This window comes from Miscanthus floridulus, chromosome 11 (assembly GCF_019320115.1).
Source record: "Miscanthus floridulus cultivar M001 chromosome 11, ASM1932011v1, whole genome shotgun sequence".
Taxonomy (NCBI): domain Eukaryota; kingdom Viridiplantae; phylum Streptophyta; class Magnoliopsida; order Poales; family Poaceae; genus Miscanthus; species Miscanthus floridulus.
In genome coordinates, this window is record NC_089590.1 from 12753591 (window position 1) to 12771036 (window position 17446).

The 17446-nt window shown below is 44.7% G+C and overlaps 3 protein-coding genes across 3 annotated transcripts; all 3 read left to right on the plus strand.

Annotated features, from left to right (window-relative positions):
• Positions 1 to 4959: 4959 nt before the first annotated feature.
• On the plus strand, positions 4960 to 6753 carry LOC136494492 (uncharacterized). The gene is made up of 3 exons (XM_066490654.1): positions 4960 to 5150; positions 5244 to 5374; positions 5783 to 6753. Exons 2-3 carry the CDS (start codon positions 5252 to 5254, stop codon positions 6233 to 6235), a joined length of 576 nt encoding a protein of 191 aa, XP_066346751.1. The 5' UTR covers positions 4960 to 5150; positions 5244 to 5251; the 3' UTR covers positions 6236 to 6753.
• A 6151-nt stretch (positions 6754 to 12904) lies between these two features.
• Positions 12905 to 13657, plus strand: LOC136491662 (uncharacterized). The gene has a single exon (XM_066487935.1). The coding sequence runs from the start codon at positions 12905 to 12907 to the stop codon at positions 13655 to 13657; it is 753 nt and encodes a 250-aa protein (XP_066344032.1).
• Positions 13658 to 13679: 22 nt separating this feature from the next.
• On the plus strand, positions 13680 to 14697 carry LOC136491663 (uncharacterized). The gene is made up of 2 exons (XM_066487936.1): positions 13680 to 14337; positions 14663 to 14697. Exons 1-2 carry the CDS (start codon positions 13680 to 13682, stop codon positions 14695 to 14697), a joined length of 693 nt encoding a protein of 230 aa, XP_066344033.1.
• The last annotated feature ends 2749 nt before the right edge of the window (positions 14698 to 17446 follow it).

A 17446-nucleotide genomic window follows, 5' to 3' on the forward strand; every position in this document is an offset into this window, starting at 1 on the left:
GGCACCAAGCTGCCTCTCCCGCGCCGTGGCCTGCGCCGCCGTGATCCAGAGCCGCCCCTTAGCCGTCCAGTGCCGGTAAGGCCTTGTCCTATCGCCGTCGTACCCTAACCCACATTGCTTTGTTCATAACCTAAATCAATTTCAAAGCATTGTTCTCAACTGCATTCAGGGCCGTCACTTCACCGCTAACCCTAACCCTAGATTTGGTGGTTTCTCGCGGTTTGCTTCTCTTCTTTTCGGATCACCGGTTCGTCAGATAGCATGCCCGCATTTCAATTTCATACCTAAATTGCTTCCTTCCTAGGTTTTCACATCTATTAGGTATATTGTATTTATTTGTATACCCTATCTATTCTATCATGCAGCGAGTTAGTGCTGTTGAGGTGTTAGTGGCGGTTGACAGTTAACTCGGAGCCAAGCTCGCGAGTACGGATCGAGGTCAAGCCTCGAAAGTGTCAGAGGCAGTTGTTTCCTATCAGCGGCAGTTGATTCTCTTCAGATTCATCAGATGGCTCACACGAAGAATGTCGTGGTAGTCCAGGAGATGAGGATCTAAGGCATCCACCTCGCTTGCCTGCAGATCCTAAAGGCAAGGCGACAAAGAAGGTTGCATCAAAGAAGCGCAAGTACCCTGATGCAGAGACAGCCAGAGCAGCTGCAGTCACAAAGGCCACAGAGCATACCGAGAGAGGAGGCGCTCGTAGTGGAGTCCGGATTATCGATCCACTTTCACCAGATGCGATGGCTACACTTCAGCTTGTTGAGCATCTTCATAGTGGTCCAGCTAGGACCCTCATGATTGGAGGACGACGTGTTGCTGTTGATGAGGTTTAGCCTTAGGGCGAGCCACAGCAACAGCCTCAGCCATCACAGCAGACTCAGTAGCCTCAGCCAACTCAGTAGACACAGGAGGCACAGCCGACACAGTAGTCTTAGGAGGGTGAGCAGGTCCAGCAGGCCGAGGAGACAGAGCTGGCACCACAGCCACAATTACGCCGCTCTGGTCGCACTCGTGTCCCAGTTTCACCGAGGTCCAGTCACTTAGAGGAGGGGTTCTCGTTCACCACCTCGTCCATAGGGTCCGCCTCCAGTGACCTATCTTGACCTAAGGGCCACCATGGCCAAGCAGGTACAACAGCTGAGGTTCGTGGACTTCGAGGTGTGGTTTCCACCTAGGAGGGATGAGAGAGCATCAGAGGAATTCTATACACCCCTGCAGGAGGACTTCTACAATGCCTATCTTAACAGTGGGGTAATTTTCAGATCTCAGAGGGTGTGCCACATTGACTCTATAGTTGCAGTAGCTGGAGAGCACATTCGTCTCTACCTTACATATCTGCCGGGGCTAACAGATTTGATTGGACGGACAGGATTATATGTTCCATCTTGGGTTCGTCAGTTCTATGCTTCTCTCTTTATTGACCTGCACCATAACTTCATACACTTTGCATTTAGAGGGAGAGACTATCAGATGATGAGCACTATAGCTAGGGAGATACTTAGACTTCAGGAGCAGCCTGTCAGACTTCATGAGGTTTGCTATGGACAGACTGCACCTCCTAGACGTCCGCATGGTGGCAATGTGCTCCCTACTGACTTGGTCCGTCACTGTTTCAGGGAGCCTTTTGACGAAGGGTCGAGGAGGAACCCCAGTGACCTTAACCCCACTGCTCGTGTGCTTGAGGCTATTATGAGGAGGACACTGCTTCCTAGGATGAGATACAGAGAGGGCTTGACTCGGATACAGCTTTGGCTTATCAACTCTCTGATGCAGCGGATAGTTTTTGATATTTGGGATCTTCTTCTGTCAGAGATGGAGGATACTATAGCTGAGGGCTTCAGAGGTCGCAGGTAGTTTCCCTATGCTCACTAGATCACCTGGCTTATCCATAGAGCTGTCACAGTGAGGTCACTAGAGATGCTTTGCAGAGTATAGTGGTGCTACGACTGAGTTCCCTGCCTATAACTTGACATAGATGATCCGTCATAGCACTCCACAGGCATCTAGTCAACCACGCCATCGTCCCGATGTGCCAGAGTCTGCAGCCCAGCAGGATGATATCATCAGAGGCATTGCAGCTACAGAGGAGTTTGCTCAGCGGGAGGGGATGGTCGTGAGCGACCCCAGTGACAGTTCTGATGATGACTATCAGCCCATCCCTCGGATGCCTCCTTAGCGACATGACCATGAGGCCGGCAGCTCCAGCTTAGCGCCACCTACCCCGCAGACCGATCCCGCTCTCCTTGCTATACTTGAGCGGATGAGGCAGGACCAGGCACGACAGGCTCAGGAGACAGCTGCTATATTTGCTCAGTTCCAGACTCGGCAGGATGAGTTCTAGCGCCAACAGCAGCAGATCCAGTAGCAGCAACTAGCTATACATCAGCAGACGCAGGCTCTACAGTAGCAGCAGCAGGCCATGTATCAGCAACAGATCCTCATGTAGCAGTAGCTCCTTGGATTTATGCAGCATGTTGTGACTGCTATTGGGGCTCCACCGTCACAGCCTTTGCCTTAGCTTGGTTAGACTGCCACTACCTTGATGACTCCAGCATTACAGCCTAGTGGGCTTCAGAGTTAGGGACAGCCATCAGCATAGTTTGCTTCTCCTACAGAGTAGGTGTCCTAGTATTTTGCTACGTCACTGCCAGCTCCACAGTTCACACCGCTTCAGACGGGCTTTACACCAGATGAGACGCCCTCGCTGCTAGTGCCAGAGACCACAGTGTCCAAGAGCCTTGGTGCTTTCTTTAGTGAGTTGACTAGGGATGCCTACTTCTTCATATCTACATGTTCCAGGTCCTTCTACAGTTGCACCTGTTACTGGGACTACAGAGATGCTCCCTTCCTCAGTGGCATCATCAGAGCCTACTATAGTCCTATCAGCTCAGTTTACAGCAGCTCCAGTTCTTGATCCAATCTAGACTGCTATAGCACCGATTACAGCTACAGAGGGTCAGACTGCTCAGAGCTCCGGATCATATGATGATGCCAACCAGTTTCAGCTTGCTCCTCGTACTTCAGCGTTTGGCTCGTCCGCTGCAGCCCCACCGACCGACCCTTAGGTTTTGGTGTTTGACACCAAAGAGGGAGAGGGATCGAGTATGATAGATTTAGGGGGAGCTTAGTTATCTTATTAGCTTATATATTACATTTGGAGTTTTTATGTGTGATACACTATTATGCATTCATCGTGTGTTTATTTTCATGCATTGAACTATATATATGTGATAGTGATATGTACGTGACCGTGATATATGACATGTGTGCTCTCTACATTGAATTATTTATATGTCATATCACTTGCGTTATGCTCATTTGCCTTTGCTTCCGCATTTTACTCTGATGCAAATGAGCTTTATTACTTGTACTCATGCTTATTTCATATCTTTTAAGTACATCATGTTGGCTTGGTTCATATAAGCTTGACTAACACTTTTGTTCTTATTGATAAAAGCTTATACGATCCAAGCATGTTAAAAACCTCAACTCTTTCACATACTCGAGGTGGTATTGTCATCAATCACCAAAAAGGGGGAGATTGAAAGCATCTAGGCCCTTAGTTGGGTTTCGGTGATTAATGATAATACAAGATTACTATGACTAACGTGTGTTTTGCAGAGACAATTAAGTTAGGTCATGGTAATGGAGATCGATTAGGCAATCGATGTGGTCATGCCCCTACGATGGAAATCGTTTCGGTTTTCAAAGGATGGACAACAAGGTTAAGGATGGACTAGTTCTAAGTGTCAATTGGAGTTGGAGAGACACTTAGAGTAGTTTAGGACTTTGTTTTTCCTTTGGCCGTACTATTAAGGGGGGTATGGACGGGTAGCTTGACCTAGGTGAGTCTAGTGGGTTAGATGTGGTACACGCTTGTTAAAACTAGCGCTAGGTAGCTCCTACATATGCCTAAGATCCAATGGAGCTAACTTCATTCACGTGTGATCGAGAGTTGGAAGTGAATGGAGGGTCAAATACTGATCGGACGCTAGCTTTGGTGTGATCGGACGCTGGCGCAGAGTCCATTCAGTTCATTTGACTGAGGTGAAATCGTTCGGTGTGACCGAACACTAGAAGGTCAAGTGACCGGACGCTGAGAGCCAGCGTCCGGTCGACTCCAGTGAGGTTCCAGAGAGGAAAAATCGTGACCGGACGCGTCCGGCCAGTGCTGACCGGGGTGTACTGATTGGAGCGTCCGGTCAACATGACCGGAGCGTCCGGTCAACATAACCGGAGCGTCTGGTCATCCCGTAGAGGACACATAACGGTTCGTTTTTCAGCCCATGTTATAAATAGAAGCTCTACTCGTGTGTGGAGGCACTTTTGCTCATTTCAACAGCTGAGAAACACCTTAGAGAGTGCCAAGAAGAGCAAGGTCCTAGTGAGGTGATTGAGATTTGAGAATCCCAAAGAGAGCCCTCATTAGTGAAGATCAAGAGTAGCAAAGTATGCATCCACCTTCTCATTAGGCTTGTCGTGGTCAAGTGAGAGTTCGTGCTTGTTAGCTCTTGGTGATCGCCATCACCTAGACGGCTTGGTGGTGATTGAGAGCTTGGTGATCATCCGGAGAGCTTGTGGATGACCTAACTCACATTGCGAGCGGATTGTGGGTGATTCACCGCGACGGTGTCAAAGAATCAACCCGTAGAGAGCACTTGATACTTGCGCGGATCAAGGAGGAGCTACAGGCTTGCGCGGGTGTTCCAACGAGGACTAATGGAGAGTGGCGACTCTCCGATACCTCGGCAAAACATCGCCGCGTTTCCTCTCCTCTCTTTACTTTGTGCATTTACTTTGTGTATTTACTTTGAGCAAGTCAATACTTGTCTTTATATTCATAGAATTGCCATGCTAGAGTAGGATTGGAAGTTAGGTTGCAAGTCTTTTATGTGGTAGAACACTTAGAAACACTTTATAGGCACAAGGGGTTAATTGGGCTAACAGTAGGATTTAATTATTGCAAAGAAATTTAGAATTAGCCCAATTCATTTCCTGTTGGGCATCTTAATCCTTTCAGTTGTATTACGACATGACCTCGCGCATTGGGGATTTTGGGTCAGCAAAATTTCTTTTTCAAGTCTTAATCTTAATAGTATCCTAGAAGGCTTGGTTGGAGCCTCAGGAACCATTGGATATATTGCACCTGGTAAGTTGTACACCTCATTCTTTTATGGACTATTAAACTTAAATTATTTTTCTAGTTTATGAATAAATGATGTTATTATTCCTGTTTTGCCAGAATGTGGGATGGGATGCAAAATCTCAACTAGTGGCGATGTTTATGGTTTTGGGGTGTTCCTACTAGAAATGGTCACAGCAAAGCGACCAACTGACACACTATTTGGCAATGACCTCAGCCTTCATAAGTATGTAAGCTTAGCATTCCCTGACAAAATTAATGAGATTTTAGATCCCCAAATGCCATATGAGGAGGATGTTGTGGTTGCTACTCTATGCATGCAAAGATATATCGTACCATTGGTTGAAATTGGGCTTATGTGTTCCATGAAATCACTGAAAGATAGACCTGGAATGCGAGAAGTTTGTGCAAAACTTGAGGCCATCAAAGAGGCTTTTGTCAAAACCATTTGATAATGCAATGACAATGGCAATGGCAATGACAATGTAGTTATGGAGATGGAATTTTGGCAAGGAACAATAATTTAAGGCATCTGGAGGGATGTATCATGCGCAGGGAGAAAGAAAATGGCTCTCTCAAATGTAGATGGAATTTTGGCAAGGAACAGTGATTTAAGGCGAATGTTGGGGTTGTCGCAGTTCTTCATCCGCGTGGGGCCGTCGCAATTCCGTCGTCTGCTTCCGACAAGTAAGGCTCGCGCCACCCGCGCCCGTCTCCGCGTCATCTGCACACCGAGCTCCTCTGCTTCTGGCGAGGCGGCTCGCGGCATCCGTGGGTCTTCGTCGAGCCTTCCTCGTCCGCTCGCCCGTGCACGCGTGATTCACGCGGGTCCGCCCGTGCGCGTGCCATCCAGCGGCCCGCCTGTGCGCGCGTCGTCCACGCCGCCGTCATCGCGGGATCTGCCGTTCGCCCGCGGGCCCGCGGCATCATCGCCCGACCTCTGCTCGTCCGCCTGCCTCCGTGCTGTCCGCGGAGCAGTCGCTTCTTCGCGGCTACGTGAGTTCGTGACTTTCGCCGACCATCCATCCGCTGCCCCTCCGACGTCCGCTCGTCCTCGTGGATCAGAGAAAGGTGTGGTCGTCCGTCCGTGACTCTGTCTTGTGGCTGTACCTTTCCTCTGTTCTGGGAGTCGCGGATTGCTGTTGCTATCATCCCTGCTGCTGCAATGCTAGTATATTGAGGCCTTTTTTTCTCTCTAAATTCCACTACATCCATTGTATCTGTGTCCATCCAAATTCAATTCCACATCTATAATTCGTCAAGGCCGTGCGAGTCCACAAATTTATTGTCAGGTTAGTCAATTTTTCATTTTTTTTGTTAGCTGAGTCCGATCCATTTAGCTAATCATCATCATTATTGATGTGACTATGCCCTCTTGGTCTATTTCGTATGGCTAGAGTGGGCAGATTTAAAATTTTAAGTAGTATGTGTATCATCAATTCACCCGTTAGAGTATCAGAATTCTAAACTAAAATCAAATTATATTCAATTATTCATTCACGAGAAGACTCAGCCGGAAGCGAGCCAGTGTGGGGTTACGTGGCACTCGAGGCACCCGCAGCAGCTGCTTGTGCCTCTTGCACAGCTCAGAGCCTCAGACCCACCCCGCCTGCCGTAGAGTACACAACTGCAACATCCAGAAACCCCCACGCCTGCTTATAGGACTCCGGCTTTAGTAAAAATAACTTCAGTTGCTGCTTCGTCTGTGGAACAGATTTATTTGAGGAGTTAAAACACTTTTTTAAAATTGTTTGGTAAAACAGCTTTTTTAGTAGGTAAAGTGTATGAAATGTCTATAATATCTTTGTATTCTTTTTATTTTTCAATTTGTCACTCTTTATATATTCTCCAAATAAACCGTTTTTTATTCCCACAACTCCATCTAATCCGTTTCAGCAGGCCTGCCGCACGGATCTTCACTCTTCGCTTAAATCGAAGGCTTATAAGCCGGCTGCTGTTTAGTGGCGAAAGAAAAACACTGTATGCCTATCCGTTTCTCTCGCCTCCTCCCGCGCGAGATGACGAGAGCATGCGCCGCCGCATCCCACCCCCGCCGCCCGCCCGTCTCGCCGCGAGCTCCGGCGACCCTGCATGCGCCGAGCTCCTGCTTGCCCCGAGCTCCGGCGACCCTGCACCTCCACATCCCCGGCGGTTGCGCGCCCGTCGTCCTCCACCCAGGTGCATCAACGCTCTCCACCGATGCCCCAGCCTCACCGTGTCTCATCCGCGCTTGCAGGGGCATTTTGAGGCGGGCCTGCACCCACTGACAACGGAGCTGGTGGGAGCTCGTTTTTTCAGCTCTACCAGCGTCTCAACCCATGTGAGAGCGCGTTTCGCGGGTCTCCATGGTTGGAGCTGAAATCAAATCGCCCGTTTGGTAAGCGTCACCCCAAAACAGCTTCAGGAGCTGTGCCAGGAGCCATGCCATGCCGATGGAGCACCAGTGCGAGTGTCCCCTCCGTTCTGCACCTTCTCCTTATCAATCTCTTCGACCTTCCTCTCCCCTGCTATTAACAATTGTGGAGTGAGATCTTTTTAGGCCCACAACAGCCAAAAGCGTGGTGAGTCGACTGAATGGGACATGAAAGCAAGTGACATGCATTCTACAAGGTAGTATGAAATAGCTAATAAAATAAAAATATTGTTACTTGGTGCATAACAATATGCATCACCTGATATGTCTTCCTCCCTTTGACCTCCCACATACATACATTGGAGATATTTATGCGCCAAATTCCCTAGCCTTCATAAACCTGAAGATATTTATCAAGAATGTAGAAATGCTATTTTCAGAGACATACAGTTGTACTGCAAGCAAAATGTTTCAAGAGCTATCCATGTTTTAGTAGCTTTCAGTATAATACAATTTCCATAGGGAACCAATCTCATCAAAGACTGATAATCATTATGCTTGTGCAAGCTGTTGCACGAAGATAACGACATCATGCTCCTCTTGCTCATCCCTAATAACATCTTCAAATTTTAAGAAAGAGGCTCAAGGCACCACCTCTAGTGAATGTGCTAGTTTGCTGATGCATTCAACGTTTTCTTATTCAGTGACACTACGTAAAAAACGTTTTTTTAGCAACAGGACGAATTATTTGTAGGGGCGGCCGGTGATAGAGCCGCCCCTACAAATGGTTGCCAAATGATCCGTCCTTACAAATGAATTTGTAGGGGTAGCCCGTATTATCAGCCGCCCCTACAAATGGTCCGATTTGTAGGAGCGGCTCAATATCCAGCCGCCCCTACAAATTGATTTGTAGGAGCGGCTCAAAAATGAGGTGCCTCTACAAATGGACGCCGAATATTAAAAAGTAAGCACTAAAATTCAAATTTTGTAAACGACCTCGGATGAAGAAACAATCAAAATGAAAGTTGTAGATCTCGAAAAGTTATGAAACTTTGTAGTTGATAACTTTTTCAGTTGAGATCATTTACTACTTGAAAATACTGTTTAAAATTATTGTTCCCGTTTTGTCCTCTAATTCGGAGCCGATTCTTAAAACTGGTCTAGTTTTCGCATACGAACTCCGTTTTCGACGTTCCATATATGCAAATCGATCAAGAAAAAATTTCGAATCCGTCCATCTCCGGCTATGCCGGGGTACGAAAATTTTAGATTGGTCAAAAAGTGGTCACAAGATCATCTTTTCGTGGTCACAAGCTTTTTGTCGATTTTGAGCACGTCTTCTAAAATTTCCACAGGCCACATCTTTCACTTGTTTGAGCTCATATTTTCTGTGGTTACCTCTTTTGTGCTCCTAAGTGAAGAAAAAATATCAAAAAAATAAAATAAAAAAGTTGAAATTTCCCAAAAAAACAACGACACAAAAAAAAATAGAAAAAAAGAGAGGGACAAAAGAGGAACAATATCTAGAGGAGCACATAGAGACGGCCAAACATTATTTTGGAACACTAATTGATTTCAGATGAAAAAATCATGAACATAGAAGTTGCATAACTTATCAAGATCTACAAGTTTTATTTTGGTCATTTCTTCATCCGATAAAGTGGTAATAATATTGTTCACAAAATTTACATATCTCTCTTATAGTTTCATAAATAATAAGAGGGATATGTAACATTTATGAACAATGTTACTATCATTATATCGGATGAATAAATGATCAAAATAAAAGTTGTAGATCTCGAAAAGTTATGAAACTCTATAGTTGACAACTTTTTAATTTGAAATCATCTTGTCAAGAAAAATTATGTTTGAATTTTTAGTTGACAACTTTTTGATTTGAAATCATCTTGTCAAGAAAAACTACGTTTGAATTTCTATTATTTGAAATTCAAATTTTATAAGTGATCTCGGATGGAGAAACTACCAAAATGAAAGTTGTAGATCTCGAAAAGTTATAAAACTTTGTAGTTGACAACTTTTTCATTTGAATTAGTTTAGGGCCTCAAACAATCAATTTATGCTCAATTTTGTATAATACATGGGGAATCAAAATGGATTGTGGACACAAGTGAATATGAGGTGTAGTGGTAGAGAAGATGGCACATGAGAGAGATGTCGCTGGTTCGAATCCCGGCCGACCCAAAGTGTGCAAAAATCGTGAAAAAATGCCTCAACCATAGAGTGAGGGTGTGTGTGGCTACTGGTGGGGACCTCCTCAGTTAAAAAAAATTGCTATTTTTTTGCCCCTTTTTTCGCGGTTTCTGGAAATTGATTTGTAGGGGCAGCTGATAACACCAGCTGCCCCTATAAATCGATTTGTAGGGGCGACTGATAACACCAGCCGACCCCACAAATCAATTTGTAGGAGCGGCCCGAGAACCGCCCCTACAAATTAGTGATTTTTAGCCGCCCTTTCATACGAGCAGCTGGCAAAACCGCCCCTACAGAGGGTTACTAGCCGCCCCTACAAACCTTTTTCTACGTAGTGTGACCAATGGATAACAGACTCCTCTCCTTAAGTTTTCTACATACGATAGTCATTCTTTCCGGTCATCAAGAGCGAACATGTCTCTAATCTATCTCTTATAGTGTGTGTGTGTTTGGGGTGGGGTGGGGGGGGAGCATTACAAGTATTATGAAAGAAGGAAAGTCAAAAACCATATGCAGGATGGCCGTTTGGTCTTGCACAAGGAAGTAAAACAGTATGCATAAGAAAAAGGGAAACTGAGATAATGGTCCAACCGGCTGGAGATATAAAAAAAATGAGACAATTTTCTTCACACGACCAGAAGTTCCAACAAACCCTCATTTGCTGAGGACGATAAGGGCAACCCCCATATACACAACATGCAGAAATTCCAAATGTTGCACCATAAAACTCAAAGTCTTTGTGAACATAAAATCCATTGTGATGACGTAGAGACATGTATAATAGCATCTACTTTATTGGCAATCATAGTACAGAAACATTTTTTTTCTACAGTGAGCTCTCTACTTGGTAGCACTTTGGCCTCCTGCCATAGTCCAATGTATGCAAGACAAAGCCAATGTTTTTTCCTATAGGAAATAATACTATTTTTATACAGGATTGGCTAATTGTTTTTATACAAAAGCAAATGATATTCCTAATGTCCGTTTGCCTACTTCCTTCATAATGGAAAATCAAGGGGACACTCCCATCACTACCCTAGACAAGCACATCACTGTCGGTTCAAAACTCCCTTTCATTGATGGATTTTGAAGCAACAGTGGCATACCGGCAGTGATGGAGGTTGACCTCACTGCCGGTAACTCAAACCGCCAGTGATAAGGAGAGACCACTGTCGGTTCTAGCCTCCATCCGGCAGTGTCCAATTGATCCAACACTGCCGGTTTGTAGCATAAGTCGGCAGTGTTGTCTTAACAAACACTGCTGGTTTGAGGCCCAAGCCACACTGCCGGTGCGTGGCTCAAGCCGGTAGTGTTAGCTTGACCAACACTGTCGGTTCAAGACTCGAGCCGGCATTGTTTTGTTGTCCATCACTGCTAGCTTATGGTTCAAATCGGCGGTGATGTCTTCCACTGCACTGCCCGCTTGTAGCTACAACCGGCAGTGATGTCTTGAGTAACACTGCCGGCTTGTGGCTTAATCCAGTAGTGCCCTCTTTATCATCAATGTCGGTTTTGTGCTAACTGGCAGTGATCTCTTTTTCGCATTTTATTATTTTATAATTTATTATATTTTTTTTGTGGTATCAGATTTTGCTTTATATTCGCTACATAGACGATAGGTACATTAACATTAAACATTACAAATGTTACGGTTACATTCATTGTTTTAAAGGCGTCGCCTAGGCGTCGCCTAGGCGACGACTAGGCGTCTAGGCGACGAAAATGTCTGGGCGTCGGGGGTCGCCTAGCCAGGAGCCGTATGGCGTCCGCCTCGGCGTCTAAGGCATCCGCCTTTCACGTTAGGCGTTTGGGGCGTCGCCAACCGGCCTGAGGCGGTCGCCATACTCGTGAGCAGCCGCGCACGGAAAAGGGAAGGGACCCAAGGCGGGAAATCGCTCCCGCGTGGGACTTCTCCCGCCTTCCGTTGTTTCCTGCGCGCGCGTAGAGGAAATTGCGCGGGAATAGAGAGGGATTGTGAGAGATAGGGGATTGAGAAGAGAGAGAGGGAGAGGCAGACCCTGCTGGAGTTTCTTCCCCACTCGCGGCCAGGTCCCAATCGTCCTCTCGCGTGTGTCCGCTTAGAGCCATGAGTCCTCCCGCGCGCGTCCGCTTGCCCGTCTTCCGCTTCCTCTGTGCGGACCCATGCGTCCGTCCACACGAACCAGGAGGGCCAGGACGACTAGCTTCTTCTGCGGACCCAGGATGGCTTCACCGGTGCCCAGCTCCGCTTAGCCTTCAGGCCAGCCCTCCACTAGACTAGGTATCCCTCGCCTCCTCTCTCTCTCTCTATTTCTCTTAAAAAGGTCCAAAGCTTGCATGTGGCGTGTACTGCTGTCCCCTGCTTTGTTTGTTTTTTCTCTTAAAAAGGTCCAAAGCTTGCATGTGACATGTGCTGCTGTCCCCTGCTTTGTTTGCTTTTAGAAAGGCTGAAGCTTGCATGCGGCTGTCCCCTCCTCAGAGCAGATAGCACATGGGTATAGTTGTTGCTTTGTCTACTTGTGCTTTGATTTATAGATGCTAAATGGAACAGTACATTAGTTGTTGTTGCTCTGTTTTATATGCTAATTGCACTGCCTTTTATGCTAATTTGATTTGTTTATTAGGCTGGAGGGTGCTCTTGCTCTGTGCTCTGTTTTAGCTACTGCTGCTCTATTTATTGGGCTGGAGGGTGCTCTTTTATGCTATATGCTAATTGCACTGCCTTTTATGCTAATTAAATTCATAGTTTACTGATTCCTACACTTTGCCATTCTCTGAAGTCTGAACTCATTTGGTTTATAAAAATTATGCAGCAGGAACCATGTCAAGTCCACCATCAATCGTCAGCGGATATGATCCCAAGAATGATCCAGCCCGGAAGCCACAAAGGTCAAAAGATCCAGCATGGAGGTTTGGCTATTGGCCGAACCTACAAAACAAAGATGAGGTGGCATGCACCTTATGTGGTGGCTCAGTTCGTGGAGGGATTAAAAGGTTGAAGCAACATTTGGCAGGAGGTTATGGAGATGCAAAACTATGTTCAGGTGTCAGCACTGAAGTTAGGAGGGAGATGGCAGCTTACTTGGATGCAAACAAGAGGAAAAGACCATTGGTTCTAGATGATGAGGTGGTGGAGGTGGCAGCAAATGAGGCTGCTGCTGCGGTATAGCCTAGTTCAGGGACAGCAGCAAAAAAGAGGCAAGCATCCTTACAATTCATGGCTGTTGGCAACAAGACTAAACCGGAGGGAAAGGCAAACAAATCTGTAGTTGAGATGCTTCGAAAAACACCAGAAGAGATAGTAGATGAGAGACTTTCAAGGTCTTATCAGCCCACAATTGTGTCCAGTACAAAAACCAAGGAAGAGAAGCATTATGTGGATACACAATGGGCCTTGTTCTTCTATGAATGTGGCATACCTTTTAATGCAGCAGTAGCAAGGCAATTTCAGATTGCAGTTGAGGCCACAACACAATATGGTTCAGGGTACAAGCCTCCAACACCATATCAACTTGGGGATCCATTACTTCAAGAAGCAGTGAAGTCAACAAGTACCATGAGAGAGGATCATGAGAGAGCATGGAAACATTATGGCTGCACACTCATGTCTGATGGATGGTCTAATAGGAGGGGGCGCCACTTAATTAACTTCCTTGTAAACAGCCCAGAGGGGACTTACTTCTTGGAGTCCATTGATGCATCAAGTGAAGTACATAATGCATACATGCTTGCTGGTTTGCTAGAGAAGAAGGTTGAGGAGATTGGGAAGGACAAGGTTGTTCAAGTTGTCACAGATAATGGTGCTAACTTCAAGGCTGCAGGCAAGATTCTCATGGACAGGATTCCTACAATATTTTGGAGTCCATGTGCTGCGCATTGCTTGGATCTCATGTTAGAAGATATAGGGAACTTGTCGGAATTCAAGAAACCTATTACACGTGCAAGGCTGTGTGACAACTTTCATCTATAGACATGGGAGGATCCTTAGTGCCATGAGGGAGAAAACAGGTGGGGCTGACCTTGTGAGACCAGCAGCCACACATTTTGCAACGGCTTTTTTGACTTTGAAGAGCTTGTACAAGCACAAGGATGCTTTGAAGTCTTTAATGGTTAGCGAAGCATGGACTGGGAACAATTTGGCAAAAACTAAGGATGGTCTAGATGTGCATGACATTGTGCTCTCTACACAGTTTTGGAATTCAGTGGAAGATTGCCTTAGAGCTTCGGCCCCACTCCTTATTGTGCTTAGGGTGGTTGATGGAGATGAGAAGCCAGTAATGCCAGAGGTTCAAGCTCTAATGAACCATGCAAAGGAGAGGATTAATCAAAGCTTTGCTATCCAATCCAAGAAATCTTTGCTCAAGAAGATCATGGGAATAATTGAGCGACGTTGGGAGAAACAAATGGATCATCCATTGTATGGGGCTGCACTGTACTTGAACCTAGGGAAGCTACATCCTCTCCTAAAAAAGGATGATGATGCAATTGTTGGACAGCTAAGAGGTTGCTTTCTTGATGTGCTTTCAAGAATGGTGGAGGATGAGGAAACTAGAAGCAAGATCAATGCTCAAGCCATGGATTATGAATATCTTAGAGGAGATGCTTTTTCAAATAAGATGGCCATTCAAAACCTTGAGTCAATGAGTCCTCGTAAGTGTTTCATTTCCATTTTAATTTCAGCAAGTGTACATCACATCAATTTGATTCTAGCTAGCATTTTTTGGTCCTAGCTCCTAACATATTGTTTCATTTGTTTGCTCTAGTTGATTGGTGGTGTTCCTATGGTGGCCGTGCTATTGAGCTACAAAGGTTTGCAAGGCATGTGGTTAGTCTTTGTGCTTCATCATCTGGCTGTGAGCGAAATTAGAGCAAATTTGAATCTATGAGTATTTCCTCATTTGCTTGCTGCCCTTACCAATATTTCAGCAAGCAGTTTATTCATTTTTTGGTTGCAATTGTGTTTCTGGTTTTGTAGATCCACACAAAGAAAAGGAACCGATTGTTGCATAAGAGGCTGAATTCTATTGTCTTTGTTTCTGTCACAGAACCGTCCAATTTATAAGAGCACAAGTACAATAGCAATCACTGAAATAATCCAACCATCGTACTTGAGCCCATATAAACCCGGTAGTCCAACGAAATCGCGAAAGATCTCAAACAACCAACATACAAACCAAGATCGTAGAGATTCAACACAACCAGTCACATGTTACATCACAGTTCACAAATATGTCTCATACGTCAGAGTTTGAATAATTATTACAAACCAAGTTTGAAAGTAGCGGAAGCAAAGTAGTTTAACATAAACATCACACGTAGTTTAATACAAAGCCAGTGTCATAGTCATCTTCAACCAAAAGCACAAAGGTGAGATGAAAAACAGAATGACCATTGCCCATGGTTCTAGTCCTCATCCACAGCAGGAGCAAGACAGTTCTTGCAGTAGCCATGAAACATAACGTTATCTGCAACAAGGGAATAAAACCCTGAGTACGAGAAGGTACTCAGCGAGACTTACCTGTCCGACTAATATACTAAGACACCAAGGAGTATGCAAGGCTTTATAAGTAGAGCTGGTAGACATTATTTGTAGAAAAGCATAAGTTATCCAACATCTCTTTAATTGGAAATCACTAGTTATTAATCCTGTCTCATACTAGATTAGCAACTATCCTATGCCAAACATGTTGATACCATTAATTCATCACAATAATAACCATATCCAGTTGAGTTCTTGCATAATCTCATAACCATCATTTTCATCCTTTCCATAACTTACTACGATGAAAGGAACTCAAGTCAAGTTCTCACTATCCGGGAGAGACACGATTCGAATCGATTCCTACCTAGCTGGGGAAATATTCCTAACACACACCCAGGCATGCCTCGCGAAGGTAGCCTTAGGTCACCTTTGGTACAAATCAGGAACCAAATTCACGGGTACGACCAGCGCCGCACAATTAGAGAACCACTCTGCCAAGGGTGATTGGGACTCTAACCCACCCTTGGGCTTACGCCAATGGCTCTCCGCACATCCTTACTACCATCCAGAGTGCGCACTTGAACTGCTCATGGTCCCGGCCTGAGATGAGCTACTCGGCTTCGCGGTTGGAACGACTTATCCAACCAACTATGTGAGAGGCTGCTGTTCAACATGACAAGATGACCTCCAACGTCCGGTCCTTAAACGACACAGGTGGAGTCACTACAATACCACATATAAGACTCCACCTGGTCTCCATTTATTCAACAATACCAGGTTATGTTCCACGATAGCACAATATAGCCAACCGTGATTAAGTTATCACCTATAGCTCGCAGGTGATAGGGAATCACCCGACTTCTACCGGTCTAAGCAGAGCTAAGCATGATAAACGTTCCTAGACTTAAATAAGGTCCATGGTAGATATATCTGGTCATGGAATGGTAGTATGCAGCAAGTGTTTACAAACAACTCCTGTCACGTAATGCAGCAATACGAATAACTTTAAGTTACATTAATAAAATAGGGAGACTTATAATGCTCCAGGGCTTGCCTTTCACAAACGTCGAAGGTTGGTGATCGGGGCACTCGGGAAGGTGATCGGCTTCAGGCTCTCCTTCTCCAAAAACCTCCAGGTGCTGAACTTCCTGATTCTCGTTCTGCGGCTCGGCGTCGAGTTCCACAAGTGTGATCCCCTCGGTTGCACCTATTGCATGCATATGCATAAATAAGTACCATGAGTGCATAAGATGGATCACGGAGGATGTGGTAACAGGAGGTACATGCTATGACAATGATGTGAAGTAGAAAAATGATAACAATGCTAACTCCCTACTAATTGAGTAGGTGCATAACTCTTCTCCATCTACTTACCAATTTCAGACAATGCCATGTCTAAACTACATACGGCAGTTACATGTTTACATCATAACTGAAGTTATACTTATCCAAATGCTTTGATGTTAAACTTTCTAGAAAGCTTATAAAATTGCCTACAACTCTTATTAAATCACCAAAAGCCGAATCACAATCTATCATAGTCAAAATAGTAAATCTATGCTTTGCTGTCCAGGATTACATAACGTGAGAACATAATTATTAACTTATGTTTCAAACATATAATTGGACAAGACCAACTTTACTAACTCATCACACATATCAAAACATACCAGAAAGTAAGGTGTTCACCACCAAATCATTTCTTTTAATGCTTTTCTTAATTTATTTAATTAATCAGGGGAAATGGTAAACATATATGAAAACTCTACCATTAAATCTACAAAAATTACAGTAGGTACTACATGTTCTAAGTAGACTACCATGAAAATTTCACACCATTTGAGTAAGTATAACATCTGACACAAAAATGATAAGGCATAATGGCTTAAAATGAAATAATTAGGAAACCTTAGTGAAAAGTCTCAAGCAACAGATTTCATATTTTTCCAAGCACCCTTAAGGTACTAGGATACGTCTCACAAAATTTCATGGTCAATGGATTCCTATATAATTTATAAAAATTCACCCAAGTATCAATCAGTGATGAAAGAAAAATCTATAACTCAAAAACTACACATGCAATGTCTCTCAAATTTTAACCAGAGCTCCTACTAAGCAATACTAGCTTACCCACAAAATTTCACAATTTTTGGATCACAGAAACTCAAGATATGATTTAAACAAGTTTGCATGCATTCAAAAACACTTTTCAAGTTCCTATTTAATTCATCCAAAATCTCTACATAAAGTGCTCAAGACATATTTTTCTTAAATACT